The 25,839-nt window shown below is 32.9% G+C and overlaps 1 protein-coding gene across 3 annotated transcripts in view; it reads right to left on the bottom strand.

The window, feature by feature from the left end:
- Window positions 1-25,839, bottom strand: part of LOC145296833 (ribosomal oxygenase 1-like) — a 71,300-nt gene that overhangs the window by 16,877 nt on the left and 28,584 nt on the right. For all 3 annotated transcript variants that reach the window (XM_080142947.1, XM_080142944.1, XM_080142945.1), the window contains 9 exons: window positions 22,671-22,776; window positions 19,263-19,378; window positions 15,810-15,934; window positions 13,979-14,078; window positions 9,636-9,749; window positions 7,209-7,315; window positions 6,361-6,468; window positions 5,561-5,595; window positions 4,916-5,010 (listed from right to left, as the gene is read on the bottom strand). In XM_080142947.1, the coding sequence (XP_079999073.1) occupies window positions 4,916-5,010; window positions 5,561-5,595; window positions 6,361-6,468; window positions 7,209-7,315; window positions 9,636-9,749; window positions 13,979-14,078; window positions 15,810-15,934; window positions 19,263-19,378; window positions 22,671-22,776 (906 nt within the window). The remainder of the gene's footprint in view (window positions 1-4,915; window positions 5,011-5,560; window positions 5,596-6,360; window positions 6,469-7,208; window positions 7,316-9,635; window positions 9,750-13,978; window positions 14,079-15,809; window positions 15,935-19,262; window positions 19,379-22,670; window positions 22,777-25,839) is intronic.

Raw genomic sequence — 25,839 nt, 5'->3', positions numbered from 1 at the left:
AAATTCTGTAATAAGATTCTCTGTTTCCAGGAACCAGATTAGTCTTTTGTTTATAATCCTTTCCATGGTCTTACAAATGCAGCTTGTTAGAGCTATTGGCCTGAAATTCAATGGATCTGAGACGTTACTTGATTGGGATTGGATGTTTGAGTTTTCAGATTTGGGGATTGGTATTATTGTGGCCTCTTTCCAGGTCTCAGGTACGTTTCCACTGGACCATATAATATTGAAAATTTCAAATAGATATTTCATTGAGGTTTCTGGAAGTTTTTTGAGGATTTCATATGGAATTTCATCGGGCCCTGTAGCTGTGTCATGGGATTTGGTTAACGATTCTTTTAATTCAGGCAAGGTAAGAGGTTGGTTGTATTTTTCGGTATTTTGTGATTTAAATAGAATTTTCTTCTTCTCTTCCTTTTCTCTAATCTTTTTGAATTTCTCTGTTTGTCACATGATGAAATTTTTGCTAAATTATCTGCCAGGTTATTGGAAATGTCTTTTTGATCGGTGTATATTTTGTTGTCTTTAGAGATGTGGGATATTGGTGTACTATTACACTTTCCTTCTATTTTCCTCATGTTCTAAACCGTTTTTGCTTTGGTATTCACATTAATTTTCGATATATAATTTCTCCATGTTGTTCTTTCAGATTCCTTTATGATTCGTCTGGCTTTTGCTCTTGTTTTTGAAGAAATCCAGATTTTCGCTTGTTGGGTACTTTTCGACTTTTCTCAAGGCAGCTCGTCGAGCTCTGATGCCTTTTCTGCATTCTTTTGTGAACCAAGGTTTATTGTGATTGTTGGTTTTGGTTGTTTTCGGTATGGTATTATTTGCTATGTTTGTGAATGTTTTAATGAAGTAGTTCAAATGGTCATCTTCATCTTTCTTTTCGATAATTAATTGGTTTTTTGCACTGTTCCTGGAAGTCTTCCCAATCCGCTTTATGTAGGTTCCATTTGGGTGTTTTTTGTTCAGTACTAGTACTTAGACTTTCCAGGATGATTGGGAAATGATCACTCCCACAGGTGTCATTGTGTACTTTCCAATCATAGTCCATATATATGGAAGGATCACATAAGGTAAGGTCAATGGCGGTGAAAGTACCTGTTGCTGGGTACATATAGGTGTAGTTTTGATTATTAAGGAGGCATAGATTATTTTTATTTATTATGTTTTCTATTTCTTTTCCTTTTTTATTTGTTTCTTTACTTCCCCATATTACATTGTGACTGTTGAGATCTCCTAGTAGAAAAAAAGGGTTTAGGGAGTTGTTTTATTAATTGATAGTTTCGTTGATTGTATCTTTTGGAGGGATGTAGATTGAGCAAAGTGTTATAGTTCTATGTAGAGTCACTGAAACTGCAATTGCTTGCAAGTTTGTGTTTATATTTATTTGTCTTTGAGGGACTTCATTCTTCACGAGTATTGATGTGCCTACAGAAGCTCTGTCCGTATCTTTATTTATGTAGTTGTAAGATGTGTAGTGTTTTATGTTGATGGTACTGTTTTCTTTCAGAAAGGTCTCCTGCAGAGAGACAAGTGCTGGGCTCATATTTGTTATTAATAATGTGAGTTCATTTTGGTTTGCTTTTATCCCTCTGATATTCCATTGTAATATTTTGTTCATCATTTGGAATTGTGTTCAACTTCCATCGTCTCCAATCCCTCAAATCTATTTTCTGTCGGAGTCCCTGTTCGGGATATAGATCGGGATCTTTCTTTTCCTGTTTTTGTTTGTTTTTTGTTTTTTTTTGTCTGGGGGGATTTTTGATTCTTTTCTGGCTTGTGATGTGTTTGATGGTTGTTCGGTTGTTTTTGTAGAAATGGTTTGTAGTTTTGTTTCTTTTTGTGGTTCAGTAGTGTCTTTACTTAATATTATCCTTGGATTGGTTGCAGACATTGCACTATTCATTTTCCTCATTTCTTCTAATAGTTCTTTCATTTCCTTTATTAGTTTGCTTAAGACATCAATTTTCTTGTCAGTTGTATCCGTTACATGTATATGACCATTGTTGATTGGAGTAGTTATTTTAGTTGCATCTGCATATGTTTTAGTTTACATGATTTTCCTGGCCTCTGGGTAGGATGTATTCTTTGTATGTTTTAGTTTGGTCACTTCTTTTTCTCTTTTCCATATTTCACAATATCTAGAGCCAGCGCCATGGTTTCCCAGGCAGTTGGCACACTTGAAATCTTTTCTGTAGTCAATGTGTGGGCCGCTTTCTCCATATCTTCCACATACTGGTAATCGTGTGCACCGATCTTGATGGTGTCCAAACTTCTGGCACTTGAAGCATTGGAGGGGGTTTGGAATATAAATTTCTACATTTATTTTCATATATCCAACTTTCACTTCTTTGAGTATGGTGAGGGAATCAAAAGTTAGTATATATGTATTGGTATCGATTTTCTCAGTTTTTTTTTTTGATTTGGACTCTACGAACATCTAACACATTCTGTTTCTGTAAGTTTGTCTTGATTTCCTCCAAGGGACAAAATGCAAGTTCGTGGCTTTTCACAACTCCTTTGCAGGTATTTAGGGTTGGATGTCTGTAGCATTTGACTGATGTTTTCAAATAATTTTAGTTTCAATATTTCTTTAGTTTGTTCTTCGTTATGGGTTTCTATTAGTAGGCTGCCGTTAAATTGTTTTTCATAGACTTTGGTTTTAAAGTTTTAAGATTTCTTTCAATTTTAAAAGGTGATAATTTGCTCAAAGGAGTTTCCTCCATTGATTCTATTACTACGAATGTTGAGTTCCTTGGTTTTATCGTCTCTTCCTCAGAGCTACTGATGTCAGAGACATCAGAGTGGGTTCTCTTTGGGTGGTTGGGTGGTTTTTGGAAGGAATAAGCCATATATTTTGTTTTCTTTTTTCGTCATCTTTGTTCCCCACCCACCTCGGAGTCCTATTTGGGAAGAGCCTGGGGGGAAACCCATTCGCCCAGCCTCCACAGGGATACAATGATGATATAACCGACTTTGGTGGTATCATAATGATTATCTGTTCTCTCTTGATATTGCTATGGGATCTGTAGCAATCCTGAGGGGTTTACAGCCTCGTCATCGATATTCACACCTAATCGATTGACCCTCAGCCACCGCTTTCCATCATATATTAGGGAGTAGGGTTATTTGTGGGAGAGGGGGGGATGTGTTGTGTTAGTAGTGAGTTTTTGGAATGGGCAATATATAGTGGGGCTTGGCGTGACTGGCCGATTGGTCGGATCGGGCCTCTCCGACCGCCCGTCTAGTCGAAGTAAGGACCAAAGTAATGTGTTGCGGTGCCTAAACTTCTATGTATCCTGGTCTAGGTTTGCTCAATCACCAGGATCACGTCCTAAGACATTACGGGTAGCAACCCACGGCTAACTGGTTGCCCTATTGAGGGATTTTTACCCTCTGCAGGGGTGGGGGGCAGTCGGTTTGTTCTCATGCCCTACAGACAGGGCAAAAAAAAATAAAATAAAAAACTTTTTTAAAAATCTAAAAAATTTAATAGAATATATTTTTCTTTTTTTTTTTTTTTTTTTTGTTTCTTTTACTTTTTAAAATCTGTTTCTATTTAACCCATAGTTGGGACCCTAACAGGTACTACCACTCCGGGTCTGGGTGGACCTGGGAGCAATGGCAATTAAGAGGTGGCTCCACAGTCCCCAAAGCCCGTAAGCCGGACCTCACCATCGGATGTAGTATAAGGTCATATCCAGGACCAGGAGTAGGGTAGGAAAAAAAAAATAAAAAGGGGAGGGAGATAGGCTGTTGTTTTTGGTTTTGCAGAACATAATTAAGTTTTACAAAAACGATCAGAAAACAAAAAACAGCAATGTAGGTGCATTTTGTCTCAGGAAGCCACAGGGCAGCCTGATCTGGTAGCACCAGTTTTCAGAGTAGGATATCGTAACCAGTAAATAACTTTATATTTACGTTAATTCACACACTTCATCCTAGTGTATTTCTGTATTGTCATAGATTTTTGTATCATGCTTAAGGTTTGGCTTTTCTAGTTGTTTTCTTTGTGTATTTAGATATTCTTAACCTCGCTTTAATATCTTGATTGTGGCATTATGTAATACTGTCAAATTGTAAATATGAATATTATTGCAATTGTTTCATGAGTGTCAGGTAGATAAAATGTTCTCAATACATGGGCAGCTGAAATGATGACCATTAATCATTACAATTTTACAAAGTGATTGTCTCAAAACATTTTTTATATATTAGATTAAAAAAATAAAATGCGTTTTTTTGATTATATAAATTTAACATCATCACTGCTAACACCAATACCAAAACTTTTAAGCAACCAATGATCAACTAAATAAAACTGCCATCAACAAACTATTTTTTAAAAATATTTCTGATGATTCCTTTATATGCATGCTGTACTCATACAACTCCATCCCCAATTCTACAGATGTTCCACATATAAAGCAGCCATAATTTAGCTTAATTCTTATCATTCATAATATTTGGCTTAACATCTCTTTTATATGTTGGCATAAGTTAGAGGGCTTTTAAAAAATGACTTCCACTAAATATCATTTTAATAGGGTTCTGCTCTATTCAGTGTGAGATAAGACTATGATTAATTGTACGATTGTTGCATTTGGTGTTCAGATTTTCAACGTGAAATATGATTGAGTTTTTTTTTATCAAAAATGATACCTAAAAACCTGTATTGTTTCACAGAAGATATTTCAAAGTTTTCCAATTTGAATATATGGTCATGGTAGTTCAGTTTTGATAGTGATATGATAGGAGCCAGCTCAGATAGAGGTGTTGGTGGAGGGAATAATTTACAATCATCCAAGATTAGAAAGACAAAGTTGGTGGGAAAAGCAGAGAAATGTGTTATATATATAATTAGGAAAACAAAATTCTAAATTAAAACGTAAAGAAAATATTTTCTTACCTGATGAATCATACCTGATGGGAAGTAGAGCATATCACCTGCTTTTAATTCCACATTAATCAACGGATTACCAAGATCCTCAGGTGAAAAATTTTCTAAGAAAATTAAAAGTAAATCTTTTATAAAAACATGCAAGGCAATCATGAAACTTTACATTTCAACGGTTTTAAACAATTTTTGTTATTGTTGCCTTATTGTATTCTGTTCGGTTCTTTAAAACTTTTGCAGAAAAACTTTCAAATAATTTTCAGGTCTTAAAAAAATTTACTCCATAAAAATAATGGTTATTAATCTTGCCTACTCTCATTTATGAACTAAAAGATAAGAATTTAACAATATTTGTTTTTTTTTCTTAATAGCAGGTTAAAAGCAAAAAATAACACATTTTTCAAATTTATTGATAATGAAAAGATATGGCAACAAAACTGCTTGTTGCTAAGATCTTTTTTCCATTCATTTCTATACTGAAAAGCAAGCACATATATAAACAAAAATTAGACAAAAATAAGTATTATATAAAAAGAATTTTATTTTCTTGCAAGAAAAGAAATTTGTACAACATATTCAATAAATTACAAAATAAAGATATTCTAGAATTATAATGCTTTTTTATCTTAACTAAACATTTCAAAGTTATATACTTACCACTTGATGTATAAGCCAGAACTTCAGAGTTTTTTCTGAAAAATCACATGAAGACAAGATTTTTTTTTTTAAATTAAAATGAAAAAAAATTAGAATTTAATTTAGAATTTATTTATAATACATATAACTTCTAAACCAGTGAAGATATTTGTATATTTTGAACATCTTTTTTTTTAGACTATTTTTTTACCCCACTAAATAATATTCATATGAAAGAAAAATGGGATCTTGTATGCATACAAGATAATAAAATTTTCCTTTTGGTCACTTTTATACCATTTGTTTTAAAATTTATTTTCTAATTAAGCTTTAAATAAACAATGTATGTTTTGAATTAAGATTTATCTTTTATAATACTTATTTGAATAATCTTTTTCTTTACAATTAATCCTGAGCTGTGGCAACATTTGTAATAAAATTTTTAAAAATATACAACACAAAATCTCACTTTGCTTTATATATTAAAACATAAAAATTGCAGTTTGTATTTAATCAAAAATTTACAAGAAATGTAGATATATTTTGTTTAATTTTTATTCAAAAAAATATTGTTAGCATAGAATTTAATTTCAAAACGTATACATTTGCTTCTTTACAAAGCTAGAAAAAAAAAAAATACCTCCACCATAAAAAAAAAAAAAAAAAAACTGTAATAGAAAAATGATCTCTTATATTTCAATTAGGGAGAAATGAATTATATCCAAGATTCTAAAAATCCAACTAATATTGCTCAACTATTTTTACAATTGCAATAGAAAATGAAATTTCTTAGTTTAGATACAAACTAAAAAGAAACTTACCTAGATGGATAAAGTGTCCATTTCTTCTTTCCTTCTAATTGGATGACAAATGCCTCAATATCATCATAATGAGGAGCAAAACCTTGAGAACCAGGAGGAGTCAAATAACTGGAAAAGTATGAATTGCCGAGACACAAGATAGAAATCATCTATACAAGAAATTATGCGATAAATGTCTAAAACATGATATTGTAAAATTTTGTACACATGATTCATGATGTTACCAATAATCAATTTGATTTCAAGGTGGAAAAAAAAAAAAAGATACAAAACGTGAAATCATATGATGAAATATAAAATTACATTAAAAGACTTCAGAAATGACTAAATTTTTAAGATTGGAAAGTTTTAAGTGGTAGAAAAAAAGAGAGAACAGGAAAGAAATTTAAAAAAAAAAACCTTTGCTGCCAAATAAACAATCTATTTCTGATAATAAAGAGTAAACGTAAAACCTTAACATGAATAATTGGATTTTTGATAGTCCATGTTTTTTTTACGTATGCTACATTTTATTGGATTTTTAACCAAATTTTCTCTGTGTGTGCATGCTTCTTACTGAACATTGCCAGGCTACTAATATATATATATATATATCGCAAGATATACAACATATTTAATTAGGAAAAGTAAAATTAATGTTCTCCAGTAATTCAAATTTGAGAGGAAACGGAAAACTTTATAATTGAACACCTGATATAGAGATCAAGTATTAATATCAGGAAGGAGCAAATTTCTGAGAACTTGCATTCATAGAATGTTGGATACTGATGGGATGTCAACATTAATCGACAAAATAGATTAAATCTTTATAATAGATTTCTTTCTGAAAATTAAAATTCTTTACTTACATATTGGCACCAGCCATACAACCAAAATAATCTTGCAGTAATGAAAGCCTTTTCCAAACATTTTGCGAGTAAGTCTGCGGATTAAGCAGGCGAATCGAACAGCCATTCTGAAAAGAAAAAAAAGACAGTCACATTTACAAGATATATGCTATGCCAACTAATAAAAAGAAAAATCTTTTTTTTGTTTGTATAAAATCAGTATACAATTTTTTGTTTGTATAAAATCAGTATACAATTTTTTGTTTGTATAAAATCAGTATACAATTTTTTGTTTGTATAAAATCAGTATACAATTTTTTGTTTGTATAAAATCAGTATACAATTTTTTGTTTGTATAAAATCAGTATACAATTTTTTGTTTGTATAAAATCAGTATACAATTTGGAAGTTTGAAAAAGAATTTTGGCTACAGCATATTTTCATAAATATGCTGAGTCACAACATCCACTAGTAAATTGCCATTGTCATCTAATTCCCAATTCTATGGTGACAGACCTGTGGAGTTGAATGTAATAATCAAAGAAGAAAGCGCCCGCGTGTGCGTGTATTGTGCGGTTATACAACTTACCTTCGGATGTGATCGGAGAGAGAGAGAGAGAGAGAGAGAGAGAGAGAGAGAGAGAGAGAGAAATTAAAGATGGCAGCCATAGATTTATAAGGTGTAGTCTCGTGGAATCTCACGAGATCTCATCTTCCACTGCACACGTATGCAAATGGAATGGGGTCAGTTTTCTAATAAAATGTCTGTTGGTAGAGACAGTGGGGAGAACACGTGCTGGAAGTTGAGAGAGAAAGTTGACAGTGATGAATTCTAGCTGAACTTTTGCTTGTTGTATTTATTTTATTTTGTTAAAACTTTGTTTTTGCCTAACCAATTTTTACTTGTTATGGTTACTTCTGTCAGAGGTTATGTTTTCAGTAGAGTTTGTTTGTGTACAACCATATAGCTGGACCAATTGTTACTAAACTTGATCAAAATATCGGTCATTATCTTAGAACCAATTCATGGAATATCTAAGGTAAAAGTCAAGGAAATGGTGAAAGTTACACGTACACTTTTGGCAACAAATTTGGCATGCCACTTAGTCCATATTTGAGCCAATGAAATCTCACAGCTGATATAACTTAAAAGTTCAATTGTGATCCAACTTTTGATTGGATTTTATTTTCTGATTTTTCCAAATTTAATGTATGGATCAGATGCTCTTTGATAACCATGACACAAAGTTTCAGCCTGATTAAATGAATAGTCTTCATGTTATCAAAGTTTTTCTTGCATAACTTTTGGAATATTTTATACAATAAAGTGAAGTAAGACCTAAACAAGATTTCAGGCAGAGGTATGCAGTCTCATCACTGACTTGGGTTCTTGTTGTCTCATGTTATTTACAATAATATACTTAGCTATAATTTCAAAGATTACTTACTCTGATCCACATAACTGCTAATACAAAAACTTTTTTAAAGAATCACCTAAACTAAAAGTAAAAAAAAAAAAAAAAACTCATTCAAAAAGTTTTTTACCTTAAAATAATAAAATGTGCAAACAAAAATTAAAATGAATTCATTAAATTCAGCGTCAGGTAGGTACAGTTAATCTATATATACAAAAGCAGCGCACACGTTTTTGTATGCCCAGCAAAGGCTGGGATAGGGGTACTATGCTTTACGTTTTACCCTAGATTATAATATCTCCGATTTACAATAGGAGATCGTCTATCTTTTATTTGAGAGACTTTTATAAAATTTGCTCTATTTCTTCCTCTCGCGTGTTTGTTTCGCTTTTTCATATAAAAGCGAAACTGAATCTGGAGCAAATTCATCTACCTGGCACTCGTGCCAGAGACGTCCAGAAAGGCAATCAGCTTTGATCAATGTGGGTAAAACCCTTCATATTAGACGCTATTCATTTGGACACTCCCCTTTTAGTGAGGAGCTGGTTTTCCACAAACATCTTGGGGAAACAAACAAATAGAGCAGAAAGCGTAAAGCTTAACTTGGCTTGAAGCCAGAATTAACTGCATGATTTCATTTCTCTATCGTGTGATGTTTGACCTCGTTAAGTTTGAACACTCAAGAAAAGCAGACGTTCGTTTATGCACCTGCGTTTTTTAATCGTTTAATTTGAACGATTCTCACTTCCTCTGCCCTCTTAGCGTAGCGGCAACATGTCAAGCTTTCTTTCACTTTCTTTTCCGACAAGCCTTCGGGTTTGAGCCTACCTGCCTACTAACACTTTTTTTTTCAAATTCTTTTCCTCCTTCACTGTTCAGGTTCAAGTCATTTATTTAGGAAGACATTAAAAGAGTATCTATTTTGAATACATTATCAAAAATTTGTTTTTAACAATAGAGGATTTAAAGAAAGCAGACTTTCAGATTCTTTGCTTTAAAAAATGACGGTCCTAAAGTGTAAAACACTGCTTACCTGGTAATAATCCCAAACAACAGCAGCATGAGCTCGTCCTGGAGGATTGTGCGTCTCTCTCTTCCCGTTCGTGTACGTAGTAACATCTAGATTTACACCAAACATGACATTTTCCTACAATAACAAAATTGTTCTAGAACATTAACAAAATAGTTAGTCAATGGAATAAACATTAATAAAATATTAGGTTGACAAGAAAGTTCTTGTGGAATTTTTAATTTTCATTTTAAAAGATGCATTTTCAAATAAGTTTTCATTATAATACTTTTACTTTATATATCATTTTAAAGAACATTTTTCACTATATAATCGTTTGAATTACAATCATTTTAAAACAATTATGTCTTCATTTTAGAATGTTAAATACAAGATGAAAAAAAAAAAAAAAAAAGCAAATTCGCACAATTTTCTTATTTCAATTCAAGCTAAGCAGAAAAGCTGCTGAAACAGCTTACGATATCAACAAAACATTTGACCCAGGAACAACTACTGAACACACAACACAATGGCGGTTTAAGAAATTTTGTGGCAGCAACGAGTCTTGAAGATGATGAGCATAGGGGTTGGCCATCAGATGTTGACAACGATCAATTAAGAGCCTTAGTCGAAGCCAATCCACACACAACTATTTGAGAACTTGATTCTGTATTAGACGTAACGTATACAACGATTTCCAACCATCTGAAAGATTGTAAAGACAAAAAAATTTGATAGATGGGTGCCTCACGAATTGGACAACCAAAAGAAACGCAGTTATGAAGCATTATCTTCCTTTTTTTATGCAACAAGAACGACCCTCTTCTTGATCAGGTTGTGACTTGTAATGAAAAGTGGGTTCGTTAAAATAACTAGCGAAGCTCAACTCAGGAGTTTAGATGCTCCACGACACTTCCTGAAGCCAGAGTTGCACCAAAAGAAAGTCATGCTGACTGTTTGGTGGTCTGGGACTGGTCTCATTCATTACAATTTTTTTAATGCAAGCAAAATCGTTACAGCAAAAAAAGTATCGTTAACAAATGGATGAAATGCATCAGAAACTTTGACAACACCCAGCATTAGTCAACAGAAAGGCCCAATTCTCCTCCACAACAATGCCCGACTGCACGTTGCTAAACTGACCTATAGAAGTTGAACAAATTGGGCTACGAAACTGCCTTATCTGCTATACTCTCAAGATCTCTCACCTACCAACTATCACTTTTCAAGCATCTCGATAACTTTCTGCATGAGAAATGCTTCAAAAACCTAAGCGATATTAAAAACGCCTTCAGCAACTTCACCATACGAACGCAAGATTTTTATGTCACTGGCATAAATACACTTGTTTCTTGCGCAGACTAAAGTATGTTGATTCTGATGGTGCTTATTTTAATCAATAAATTTTGGTTTGAGCCGAGATATGTTCATCTGAATTTAAAAATTAAAACCGCAAGAACTTCTTTGTCAACCTGATATGTAGTCAACAGAATAAACAAGCTTATGTAGTTACATTTCAAATTTATTTCTGAAAATAAAATTTTTGATAATTATGGACAACTCAAATCTATGTATCTTTCATCTAAAGTATAAAGTTACCATGTTACATTTTCAAAGTCAGGCCTAAATAGTATTTAAGCTGACAACTAAGTTGTTTTTGACAAACTAATTTTCAATTGTTATTGTTACCTTTGCTAAGATGGAGGTTGTGTCTTCAGTAGAGTTTGGCACTATGTTTGCTTGTTTGTCTCCACATCACAAAATGTTGGTCACAGTATAACTTAAAACCGATTCAATGTTTTGATATCTAGGTCTTTGTTTTGTTTTATCAACCACTTTTGGGTCATTTAATGTTGAAACATTAATTGTAAAGTGTTAGATGTTGGTTAGTTGATTTTGGTCTTTCTTGTAGAATCTTTTGAATATTTTAATCTCTTTCAGGGATTCAATAAGGTCAAAGAAAGGTGATGATAATACTATTGGCAATAACTTCTGTTCTAGTCACCACTACTTAGCCCATATTATAGCCAATAAAGTCTCACATTTTATAGACTGCTAACCTTGAAAAATTCAATCATTGAAATTGAAAAAATTGAAGTTCAAATTTTATCGAAGTTGAAGTTAGTAATCACCATACAAAATTTTAGTTGGATCCGATAGTTTTGGAGTTAGCAATGTTTCCATGGCATAATCTGGAAAATACTTCATACTGAAGAGCAAGGCTCAGATAAGACTTTGTCCTTACATTGTTAGATGGAGGTATACAGGTTCATGATTAACTTACGTCCTTGTTGTAATCATGTTCTTGGCAATATAATATACTAAATTGAAATCACATTTTTTTTTACAGTTTATTATTACAAATTATTGCATTTATTAAAAAATAAATTGTTTTGAATGATTTCCTCATTTTAAATAATCTTTTTTTAAAAAAGATGACATGTTGATAGTAACTTGTACAAATCTTTTTATATAGTTTTATATTCCTTGGATGTATCACTTTCTTTTCATAGAAAGATTGTCAATGTAAATAAAATGGTGGTGAGATAATTTTTACAATTATCTAACTTGATATACACGATTCTTTTTTTTACATGATTCCCGAAAATTACAAAATAATTGTATTCAATTAATTTAATAATCAAAGAATGCTTTCATAACAGTCCTATTAAAAAAATTAAAATGATTTGGTAAAAACAAACACAAAAATTAATTTACATTTCAGGTTTCTTTGCTTCTTATTTATAGATTGAAAAGTTATAAAAAAATATCTTAGAAGTATTTATATTAACTCCAACATTTCATTAGATTTACTATCGATTTTATTAGAAAACCGATTTCATGCAAAAAGTATATAATCCTTCAATTAATCATCCTTTCAAAAGTAAATTCAGAAAAAAATGATAAGAATGATTGATGAGAAAAACAAAAAAAATGAAAGTTTAAAAAAAAAAAAATTGCTGATGACGTTGGGTGAATAAAGCTACTGAAATATTCAATAAATAAAAAAAAAAAAAAAAGAAAAAAGAAAAAAAAAGCTTTATAAGAATTTTTATTTCTTGTCCAGAATTCTCTTTATATTAAAAACAAAATTAAAGAAAAATCTGTATGATGTACATGTCTGTAAAAAATAAAAGTATCATATTCCTAAAAACATGTAAATTGATCAAATCATTTTATTTTTACAAAGGTATTACATAAATCTTACAGGTTTGGAATTATTGAGTTATGTCCCTTGTTTTTGATATTTTTTTTCAAAATGTAAACAAGACAGTTAATTTGATTTATTTTTTATTTAAAAATAAAACTACTTGGTCAATTTATCTAATTTTTGGAATACAATATTTTTCTTTCATCATGAGTATGTACATAATACAGATTTTTCTTTATTGTTGTTTTTTTTAATAGAGGGGGAATTCTGGATAAAAATCAAATTTTCTTATTAATAGCAAAAACTTTTTCATCACCATCTGATTTAATTTTTTCTTTACTTATTGAAAACATTTCAAAGTGATAAAGTAAATTTTTTTATTTGTTTTCCAAATCTTGAATGTATTCAAACATTTTTCATTCAAATAAATATTATATATATATATATATATATCATATATATAATCTACTTTTTCCTATTATTTAAAAACAAAAAATTACATCCATGGCTTTTAAAATATTTTTAAGTAATTTTAGATTTTTATGCTTCCAACCGTTTTATCATGCCTATTTGATATTTCATTCAATTTCATTGAGATTTAGTGAGAGCATTGCCACCATTGCTGTAAGGAAGGTGGGATCTCTCTACCATGCCAGAAAGTTACTTACGCCTGAAAGTATCCTGAACCTCTACAAGGCCACCATTTGCCCACATTTGGCCTGGTGTGACCGCTAATAGTCTCTCACTATATAGGATTCAAAAGAGTCACCAACCTAATTGGTCCCAAACTGTCAGCTAGGCTTCGGTCACTGTCCCATTGATGAAATGTTGCATCCCTCTGCCTATTTTACAAGTATTTTAATAGTAGATGCTCCAACAAACTACAAGTTTTGTCCCTCCTCAAGATTAATACCTCTGACAAGCAGCAAAATCCCACCCCTACATAATAAAGCCCTCCAGATGCCAGAAAGTCTTCTATTCTAATAGTTTCTTCCACAGAACTACTAGACCTTGGAATTCCCTTCCGGTTTTCTGCTTTCCCAACTGTACTAACATGCAGTGTAATTTTAACAGTCATCTTGCTGCTAAACTCCCTACATTGTGTCCCAGATAATAACTTCTCCATCAAAGTGGCACTGTGCTTGATTTGTGGTGAAAATGCAATAAAAAATAAATAAATAAATAAATAAATAAATAAATAAAAAAAAGACAACACCTTTCGCAGAATCTGATCAAGTTCTTCTGTGCTGAACCATCCTTCATTATAGGTAGGAATGTGACGTCTGACAACCAATGGTTTGCGTTCCCACATTTGACTGAAATCAAGAGAAATAAATACATAAAAGAAATAAATACATAGTGAAATACAGAAATTAAACATTCCTAATAAATATATTAAAAAATAAATAAAAAGGATTTAATCAAACCATACACAGATGCTGGGATGAAAATAAAAATTTTCAATTTACAAAGTAAAAATGAAGATCATTTGTAAATATTTGGTTAAATTATTTAAAAAAAAAAAAAAAAAAATTTTTTTAATTCAAAATATATACTACTTTATTTTTTTTTCATCTGTTGCACTTGTTTATGAATTGTTATTTTAATTGACTTTTTGATCTTTTAAGTCTTGTTTTCTTCAGCTTTTCTTTTTCAATTAGAAGCCTTTGGTTATAGTCAGCTAACATACTTCCTAACTTCTGGCATGGCTGCTACTGGAAGCGATAAAGCAAATTGTTCTTCACTATATCTATTGTCAAATGATTTATTGAAATAAAATATAAGAAAAGGACATTATTGAAAATATACAATAAAAATTTACAAAATTATACAGATAAAATAACACAATTAGTCTTTATTTGCACTTTTAATAATAAAATTAAGTTTTTATTTTATTTGAAATTTTATAAGAAATATGTTTATGAAATTATGAAAATACGTTTTTTTAATTTTAAAAATAAAAGTATTATATTTGAATCTATAGAATATATGTTTATGAAAGTATAAAAATAAAATTATCAGAATCAAAATAAAATTTCAAATGTCATATGAATTTTATCAATTTCCATTATTTATAAATTCATTTCATCACTTTCTAATAAAAGTGAACCTCAGTAGGGAAATAATAACCCTCCTGTATTTTTTATTTTTTACAAAGGAGTCACTACTTATCAAGGCCCAGAGGCCACTCAAGGATAAGGGTTAATTAGTGTACAATGCTCAAAGGGAACATGTAGTATTAATCATTAGTAGTAGAAATTTGGTAAATTGGATTACTTCAGGGGATGGCTCATCAAGAATTTGTTCATGTTGGACTTGAAGACAACCATATTGTAATCAGTTGGAAAGCAGGAAAATGGAACAGTTCCACAGGCTTGAAGTTCTAAGAAAGAAGCTTTGTTCACGGAATCTACGTTTAGACAAAGAGTGGAGGAAATTATTGATAGTGGTTTCAACTAGACGAGTGTTTTTTGTAAAAGGACAGGAGGAACAATAGATTTTTTTTAAAACATGAAACGCAGAGGTAGATCTGATATAAATGTACAAAAGCTGTATTATAGCTATATTAGAATTTTTTCTTCTCTTTAAAAGCCAAGAATTTCCCAACATTGTAAATAACTATTTTTCTGTCTTGTTTTCTGAGGATATGTTTATTTATCTTGCTTCCTACAAGAACATCAAGTATCATCCTCCCTTGGAGATTACTTACCAAACAGATTTGCTACAACTTTAAGTTTTTATATATTCCTGTTCGCTAATTGTCTGGTACACATTTTTTATTTTCCAGCCTACATGATACTCTGTAAAAGTTATTTTTAATCTATTTTTCTCATTTGTAATGTTTAAGTCCTTTGTTTTTCTGTGCCAATCATTTTTGCAATTTCAATTTTCTACATTTTTTTCACAATAATGTATGTTACATTTATCGGAATTCACACTTTCTCTTTTTTCCTCAAATTCTGTGATGATTATTCATTACATAGTTTTTTAACATTTAAAATTTTAGAATTGCAAGTTATAAAAAGTTCAAAATAAATGATACAAACCTGAAGAAATTGTTGATGGTAACTGGATGAATGACATGTTCAAACATTTTCTTAGCCTCCACATTGCTATCAAACATATATGGTTGATGATTTTCCTCTTTTTCTTCTTCTTCATTAGCCTTATTCTAAAAAAAAAATAAATAAATAAATAAAATATATATATATATATATATATATATATATATAAATCATCACTTTTGAAGTCTTCTGTCCTACACACATCTCTAAGGTCATCAGATCTAAGCCTGTCTTTAAGACTCGTTACACATCAATTATATCATTATCATTATCATTTCTCCCCATGCAACACATGTCCTCAACTCTTACTAGCTAGGTTTCATTTCCATATATCATCACATTGCATACAATATGCCTTGTAGACTCATCTCTTGGTCAACAATACTAACGCTTTGTTGGTTAGTAATGGTAAAAGTTTCTTGAACTTACTCTATACATTCCTAACTTTGCAATCACACTAACACCTGCTCCACTCTGTGCTCCAATGCAATCACCAAAATTTAACAACCTCAATAGTTTTGACATCCAGTTATACTTTCTCCGTATCAGTTCTCACCTATTTTCATCGTCTTACATTTTATGCACACAAAATTGCTTATCCTCTCTCAATCGATCTTTAATTTTACCATACTTCTTGTGTACCCAATGCTTACAACTAAGTACCACAAAAATTAGATTATGTAAGCTCTAAGAAATTACAGAATTCTGTTAATTTTTTTTGCTTCTATTTTTTCGGAATAGATGTCATGTAAAACTACAGGGCAAATTTTTTTTTATTCAGAAAAATATCCAAACGGTGTCTACTTATGTAGACAGCTTAAGTTTTGCTTGTTGAAACACTGCAGCAATTCAGTTCCTTTTCTCTCTCGTTGTAGACTTCATTTTTAATAAACAGCTCTCATAAATATTATTACTAATAAAGGACAGCACAAATTACAAAATCTTTTGCGAGGTTTATCATCCCTTTACAATATCAGGGTTGCATGGACAAATTTACCTTTAGTTGACCTTTGACAACTAAATATTTTTGTTTACTAGCCAAATAGAAAAGTTACTAGCCAAACTCATGATTTTTAGAATATGACATCGTTCTCTGACAAGTATGTACATCACAGATATTTTTCTGCATTGTCTTAATAAGGGTAATTCTAAGTATACAACAAATTTTATGTTGATACATGAAGGTATAAACATTCTAATTTCTTCAGATGTTTTTTAAACAGGCTTTGATAAAAAAAAAAATAGTATATTGTTCTATTAAATTTTTATTGTTAACATAATTTAACTTTGTTCGTTTTATTTTAAAAAAGTTGAAAAGATATTTTTCATTCAGTAGTGTGCTTTGGAAGATTGTCAGTGAAAGAAATATAATCGCCAAAGGATAAACGTTTCATTATTTCTAGTCCCCACTTTGAAAAATCACTCGCAACGTAGAGCCCTGAATATACAGGCAGTTCATCAGGGGAAGTTAAAACTGATATCAAACCTCCACTGGCTTGTGGAATGGGGAAAATGCTTAAAAAAAAACACCTGAGGAAAAATCTGGAGTGTAGCCCCATGACAATTTAGAATTGCCACAACTTAGTTCTATCAGCTCCTGCGACATCGTTAGTGCCAAACTGTAACAGCCTTGCTGTTCCTTTGGATCCATCAGCAATGTGAAGAGGAGGTGGTGGCTTGTGCTATGTGGACAACTGCGTGTTCTCCATATGACTGTCCAGGCAAGCATCCAACAACACTCAACAGTCTACAACTTGGAGAGGACACTTCCGTTTCATCAGCAAGCTTTGCTACAGAGACTGCCATTCTCACATTTGTCTCTTTAGCCACAAACTGTGCGACTCCAGCTAAGCAGACAAATAAGCTAAATATGCATCAGCCACGGTTGACCCTGATAATATATGGGTATAAATACAAAAGACTTCAAACTCATTCCCGATAAAATGAAGGAGCAGCTAGCCAAACAAGTAGATTGCTTTCTCTATTCAATAAGAAGAAAAAGATCTGATTATTTGCCAAGTCTCACTGTCTGATGTAATTGCTGGAACACTTAGCTTCTAAGAGAAAATTTCACTTAATTGTAGCCTTATGTGGAAATTTTTGTTCTTTCTAATTTATCATGTTAGAAAAGTTACAAACATTTTTTTCTTACAAAATTATAAATATTTTGAATTTTTTAATAGAAATGAATGTTATTCTGAGAGCAAATCGACTTGGAAATACATGTTTTGTTTACATTTAAAAAGATGCAAGTTTTAAGTGACATCTGATACTGTGTCATGCTAAACCCATTCCTTTCAAAAATACAATTGGCTCCAAAATTCCAAGACATTTTACGTTTTTACTTTCATAAACAACTCAAACTTCTTTAGATGTATTTTAAATGAGTAGTAAATCTAAAAAAATGTAGTAAATCTCCAGGATATACACGTGATGATTTTAATCGATCCATGGGAATTCCAATGGGATCCCAATTAAAGCTTCTTAATAAAACGCAGTGATAAAATGAAAGACTTAAGTTTTTTTTTGTTTTTTTTTTTCTAATCATCCCAAAAATCATATTTGATCATTTTGAAAAAAAACTTTTCTGCTTCAAGTTCTTTATATTTTCAAATATTTATGCTGCTTGGTATGGATATTTTGTAGAGAAAAATTGAATGTGATTAAGTTTTGTGAAGGGAAAGAGAAAAACAATAGCATCGATGTTTGGTGCATTTTAGGTCAGGAAGCCAATATCTTCAGACAGCCTGATCTTGTAGCATTAGAGAAAGTTTAATCATCCATAATTATTTGAATTGACAAATTTGTTTTTGGTTAAAATTAAATTTAAAAAGGAAATTAACATGATCATATTAGACAATATTTTTTTTAGAATTATAATGGAATATACATTTTTTAAAATTAAATACAAGTATCAGAAAAGTATGATTATCATTCAAAGTTCAGAGCTTGTCATAAGTTAATTCTTTTAATATCTAAAACAAAATTTTAACTACAGAGGAAAAAAGGCAAATAAGTAAAATAATTTTTTTTAAATCTTTCTTTTATTTTCCTTCCATAACTCTTATCCAGTTCCTGATTTCTTTAAGGATACCAACAAGTTCCAGTTCAGATCAAAACAAATCAGGAGAAATGATAAATAGAACACAATTATATTGGTCGAAAGAAAAACATAAATTAAAGATTAGAAAATGTGCTCATTTTTAAAAAGTAAGATTCCTTTTCTTTTTAAGAAAATTAGGCAACGTATACTATTTTATAGGGAAATTGAGAGGAGTGGATATGTGAAAAGTTTACTGCAATCTTTGAAATGTTTATACATTGTGGAGGTACTAGGTGTACCTAGCGGCATATCTGGACAATTATAAATTCTTTTTATTCGCTTGAATAGCACATAACTTTATTTATTAAAAAGAAAAACAATATAAAAATTACCTTTTCCTCTTTCTTCACCTTCTTTTTAGTCTCTTTCTCTTTTTGAGGAACGGGAGATTTTTGCTTCTTTGCTTTTACAATACTTAAATGAGGACTGTCTTTCTTCTGGGTGATAGCTGAAAGGAAAATTGTTCCATCTAGAATTATACAATAACAATGATACATAAATGGAAACAGGATTAATGGCAATAGTAAAAAAAAAACAATTTCTAGATATAATTAGTGCAATACTAAAATATCAGTACAAGGTATTAAATGGTTTGAGATAACGAGAAAATAAGGAAAATGTTTCAGTTTCTCAATTAACATTAATGATTTTTTTTTTTATTAATAAATGTACCTATTCAGCATCGCTCAGGATGTTTTTATACACAAACAATTGAGTATATAATTTAATAGGACAAGAAGCATGCATTCCGCAGGTTTAACCAACATAAGTCCAGTTCAAACAGACAGAAGTACATAGAAGCTAGAAGTAACGTTAAGAAAGAAATAGCGACAGCTAAGAGGGAATTTACGGAAACCACTAAAAAACGCATCGAAGCACAAAAACTAGGAACTCGTGACTTCTGGAAAATCTACAACAGTGTAGTAAATAATGGGCAATCAACAATTCTCCCACTAACCAACAATCACGAGGTTCTTTGCTCAGCAACCGAGAAGGCTAACATGCTTGCCAGTCGGTTTGCCTCAAACTTGACACTGGACCCTCTAAACCACCCTCTACCTCAATTTCCTATGCGGACAGACGCCACGCTAGACGATCTGATAATCACCGCTGCTCAGGTGCATGCTATCATAAAAAACCTTGACACTTCCAAAGCATGTGGACCCGACCTCATCCCAGCTGTGCTATTAAAAAAGTGCTCAGCCGAAGTAGCTCCGGTTCTCTCCAAACTCTACAACAAATGCCTTAATGAATCTTGCTTTCCGAGCTGTTGGAAAACTGCTTCTGTGGTACCAGTATTCAAGAATTCTGGCGAAAGAACTGACCCATTAAATTATCGCCCTATTAGCCTCCTCCCACTTTTTGCCAAAATATTTGAGACCTTTATTAACCATGCTCTAGTCCAGCACCTTACAGATGCTAAACTTCTGACCGACCATCAATATGGATTTAGACAAGCCCGTTCCACGGCAGACATCCTCACTGTAATCTCTGAACGCATATACCATTCACTGGACAAAGCGGGAGAGGGCAGAGCGGTAGCTCTAGATATATCTAAGGCTTTTGACAGGGTATGGCATGAGGGTCTCCTCAGGAAGATTAGATCTTACGGTATCACTGGTAGAATACTTAACATAATTAAATCCTTCTTAGATAAGAGAAAAATCCAGGTTGTCCTCGACGGTCGTACATCTAAACAATATGATATAAATGCGGGAGTGCCCCAGGGATCTATCCTTGGACCTCTATTGTTCCTGATATTCATAAATGACCTCCCCGACAAAATTGCCTCTGAGATGGGTATATATGCTGATGACACCACACTCTATAGCAGGCACGACAGGAAAACAAATGAACATATATCTAAAGTAATGGCAGAAACACTAGAGGATGACCTCCAATCAGTAGTGGAATGGGGACAAAAATGGATGGTAACGTTCAATGCCACCAAGACAAAACTGGTTTCATTCAATAATTACAAGAAACCTTCTCTACCACCTATAGCAATGGCCAACGACTCTTTATCTGAGAGTACGTCTCTCAAGCTCCTTGGCCTAACGTTCACAGGAAACATGAGTTGGAACAATTACATCGAGGGCATTGCCAGGGCCGCTGCGAGGAAGGTGGGCTCTCTCTACCGTGCTAGAAAACTTCTAACACCCGAAAGTGTCCTGTATCTCTATAAGGCCACTATTCGCCCATGTATGGAGTATTGCTGTCATATTTGGGCCGGTGCATCAGCTACTAGTCTCTCGCTCCTTGACAGGGTTCAAAAGAGAGTCGCAAATCTGATAGGCCCTAAACTGGCATCTACGCTTCAGCCTCTGTCCCATCGTCGAAACGTTGCATCCCTCTGCCTGTTCTACAAGTATTATAATGGTGAATGCTCTGAAGAACTGCAAGCACTTGTGCCCCCACGACGTGAACACCCTCGACAGACTCGACAAGCTGCAAAATCCCACCCCCACACTGTAGAGATCCCTAGATGTAAAAGATCTTTCTACTCCAGTAGTTTCTTCCCCAGAACTGCTAGACTTTGGAATTCCATTCCAGGTCACTGCTTCCCAAACTGTACTGACATGCATAAGTTCAAGTGCAACGTGAACCAACATCTCGCTGCCCCAATCCCTACATAGTACCCCAGTAGATGTTTCCCCTGATAGTAGCCCCCTACACCAAAGTGGCAATGTGCCTTGTTTGGGGTGAAAATGTAATTTAAAAAAAAAAAAAAAAAAAAAAAAAAAAAAAGGTGGGTGGGGGAGAAAACGGGATGAGAAAGAGGGGACAGTGTTCAAGAACTTAGACATGTTTTTCTTAGTTTCTCATCTGTTTACAATCAGGCAATATTTATGAAGACGACGAAAAAGAAGACAATGTGGAAAAGAGAAAATGCCATCATTATAGTATATATGATGATTGGGCAAATGCGCCCTATAAGAAATACATTTTTAAGTTAACAAAAAGTTGGTATAAATTTTAATATCCAACTGCTTTTCTACTGTGAATGAAAAAGCTGTATTCAAATATAATGATTTCAGAAATGACCAACTCATTTGCCCTTAAAAATTGCCATTCACATTTTCACACAATAAACTTGAGTGAATACATGATACTCAAACTCGTCTCTTGCCGTCAGCGGTTATCAATCTGACATCCTGATTTGTGACCTCTGAGGAAGATTGTGTAGCAACAGAACTCAACTACCCTTACCTTATACTTATCGGAATCACATTTACTTTCTATATTGATTTTTATTCATTTTACCATTCTTCTATGGAGAGAAATTTATTACATTTTGAACTCTTTAACTCTACTGTAGATTACCTATTTGAATTGCCCACCAGTATAAATTGAAATCTGTCTTTCATAAACTGATATTTATATGAATGTATTCTTTGCTTGTTGAGTTCGATATATTCCTTTTGAATCTATTTTCCCATATTAGATTTTGACCTTTTGTTTTGTATTTCTTTACTATCTCTCTCTCTCAATATATATAAGTAATATTTGCATTTGAATTTCCAACTCGGTTGTCTTATGTAATTTCACACTTATTTGTTGGTTTTCTTTCCTTTCATGCCTTGAATTGAAGAATCTTTCCTGTTTTTTACTTTTTTTTTTGTCCTGTTATTTAAATCAGAACCCTAAGATCTTATCGTTTAATTATTGATTATTAAAAGCAAAAGCTTTGATAATCCTAATGAATTCTTGTTCGTAATATCAAAAACATGCGAACTTACCTGTTAAATATGGACTGTCCAACATTGAATCGGGAAGGAAGGAAGGTCGACTCTTCCGAACAGAATCAGAATGTTTATTCTTTAATGTTCCATTTCTCAAAGCTCTCTAAAAATAATTGAAAATTCATGTAAAAAATGTGTACAATAAAAGAATGATTATTGCACCTGAAACGAAATATTTCAAAGGCAAGGATTAAATATTTAAGAAATATAACAATTTCAGTTGCAGTCACCAAATTTTGCAATGGTGGAAACCCTAGAGGAAGACCTCCAGTCTGTAGTAGAATAGGGACAAAAATGGATGGTAACATTCAATGCTGCCAAGACTATGCTTGTTTCCTTTAATAATTACAAGAAACCTTCTCAACCACTAGTAGCTATGGCTAAAGAGAAAGTACATCGTGCAAACTCCTCAGTTTAACATTCACAGAGCTGGAACAGATACATCGAGGGCATTGCCGCCACTGCTGTGAGGAAGGTGGGCTCTCTCTACCGTGCTAGAAAGTTACTTATGCCTCAATGTATCCGATACCTCCACAAAGCCACTATTCGCCCATGTATTGAGTATTGTTGTCATATTTGGGCTAGTGCATCTGCTACTAGTCTCTCACTCCTGGACAGGGTTCAAAAGAGTCGGCAACAACCTAATAGGTCCCGAACTGTCAGCCTCTCTCCGACCAACAAAACGCTGCATCCCTCTGCCTGTCTCATGAGTATTTTAATGGTATATGTTCCGATGAACTACAAGACCTTGTAACCCCTCGACGTAAATACTCGCAACAAACAGCAAAATTCTACCCCTACACAGTAGAGAACCTCAGATGCTAGAAAGTCTTCTACTCTAATAGTTTCTTCCCCAGAACTGCTAGACTTTGGAACACCCTTCCGAGTTCCTGCTTTCCCAACCATACTGGCATGCAGAAGTTCAAGTGTAATGTAAACAGACATATTGCTGCTCAACTCCGTACATAGTATCCCTGCAACTTATGTCTCAGATAGTAGCGCCTTACATCAAAGTGACACCGAGCTTTGTTTGAAAAAGCAAAAATATAGAAATAATGAAATTATTGTATACAATGCTCAAGTGCATTAAAACTCATCAACGGTGCACATTTAGTGCAGAGTTTGATTGACTGATTGATTGGTTTTACGGCATATCAACCTATGTGGTCATTTAATGCCGGAGTCCTTTTTTTTTTAAACTATTTTTTATTAGGGGGGGGGGGGAAATGACTTTTTCAGCCTTTCCTCCCTTTTTTAATAAAATCGAACTAAGAAATTAAATGTTGTATTTATACATGGATGTGTATATTTGGGTGACTTTAAATTTCCTTAAATTTTCTTATATAAATTTACTTTCCTTAGGTATGCTAGAATATTTGTTGAGTTCACCTTTTCAAAAAGGTCCTCCATATTGCTTTCTGTATAATATAGTTTTCTAGTTGGGGCGAGGTCATCACACCCAACTAGGATATGTTTTACTGTGAGTGTCTCCTGGCATGGGATGCACTCTGGTGCTGATTCTCCATTTAGTATATAAGAATGAGTAAAGTTGGTGTGTCCTATGCACAGCCGAGTCAGTATCACATCTTCTCGGCGTGATCTCTTGATGACCTGACATCATTCCTTAAGTTTAGGTTTGATTGAGTATAATTTGTTGCCCTCTTGCTGACTCCACCGCAGTTGCCATTTTTCCTGTATGTATGCTTTTATCTGGGGTCTAAGATCAGTATGTGGAATCTTAAAATTGTCAGTTGGAAGGTGAGAAGATCTTTTTGCAGCTGTATCTGCCCTGTCATTGCCTTTGATCCCCACATGGCTGGGGATCCAGACAAGAATAATGTTTTTAGTAGTTGAAAGGATATTGATTTTTTCTATTAATTTTGTTGTTAGTGGATTTTCTTGTTTTTGATTTTGTATAGATAATAGGACTGATAGAGAATCTGTGAGAATGATGAAGTTTTTGGTGGTTTCCTCTGAAATTATGTTGAGTGCTAGATCGATAGCTATAGTCTCTGCAGTGAATATAGATGCTTCATTTTGAAGATTTCTCTTCATTGTGGTTTTATGGTACGTTGCTGCACATCCAGTGTGATTGTTGCTTTTAGACCCGTCTGTGTAGATAAAGGTGTAGTCTGAATATTGTAATTTTAAATGTTGAAGTTCGTTGTGGTATTCAATAGGGTTTGTGGTAGATTTGGACTTTTTGTTTAGGTTGAGTTTTATTTCAACTTGTTTCATGGTCCATGGGGGTGTTTTAGGCAGTATGAAGTTGTGAATGCTGGAGATTGGAATTTTCGATTCTTCAATACTTTCCTTCATTCGGAGCCTGAACGTTTTGATAGTTTTTCTTCTCATGTTAAAGAGTTCTTCATATTTAGGATAGAAGGTACATTGGTATGCAGGGTTGTTTGAGCAAGACTTCAGTTTCAGTAAATATTGAAGGGCTAACTTTTCTCGCCTTAGATCTAGTGGGGGTTCGTGTGCTCCCGTGTATAGACTGTTCACGGGGGAAGTTCTGTATGCTCCTAGGGCCAATCTTAGGCCAGTATGGTGAATAGGGTCTAGGCTTTTTATATATGATGTTCGGGTTGATCCATATATGAAACAACGGACTAGTGCTCTGTAAAGTTTAAGGAGTGTTTCCCTATCTGCACCCCAATCGGTATGTGCTACCACTCTCAAAAGATTTACAGCTTTGTTACATTTTTTTTTTCAGATAGTTTATGTGTGGGATGAATGTTAACTTTTTGTCAAATAAAATCCCTAAGAATTTGTACTGGTCAGTAACGGGTATGAGCGTTCCTTCCATAGTTAGGACAGGATCATTATGCATGTTCTTTAGTTTGCAGAAATGCATGCATTTCGATTTTCTTTTGGAGAATCTAAATCCATTCTCTTCCGTCCATCTCATTACTTTGTTTAAGCACAATTGAAGCTTCCTTTCTATTATAGATATATATCTAGATCTACAGCATATTAGGAAGTCATCCACATATAGGGAGCAATCTACCCCAGGGTTAAGGTTTTTTACAATGTTGTTAATCGGATACTGAACAGGGTCACTGACAGTATACTCCCTTGAGGTACTCCATTCTCTTGTTCCTTCAAGTCCAAGAGAGCTGTGCCAACCTTTATTCTGAACCGTCTATTTTTAAAAAATTTTCAA

The sequence above is a fragment of the Euprymna scolopes genome, chromosome 17 (assembly GCF_053919585.1).
Source record: "Euprymna scolopes isolate OS-2025 chromosome 17, ASM5391958v1, whole genome shotgun sequence".
In the NCBI taxonomy this organism is placed as follows: Eukaryota; Metazoa; Mollusca; class Cephalopoda; order Sepiida; family Sepiolidae; genus Euprymna; species Euprymna scolopes.
The sequence above is the reverse complement of the archived record's forward strand: the minus strand, read 5'-3'. Positions and strand labels throughout refer to the sequence as shown.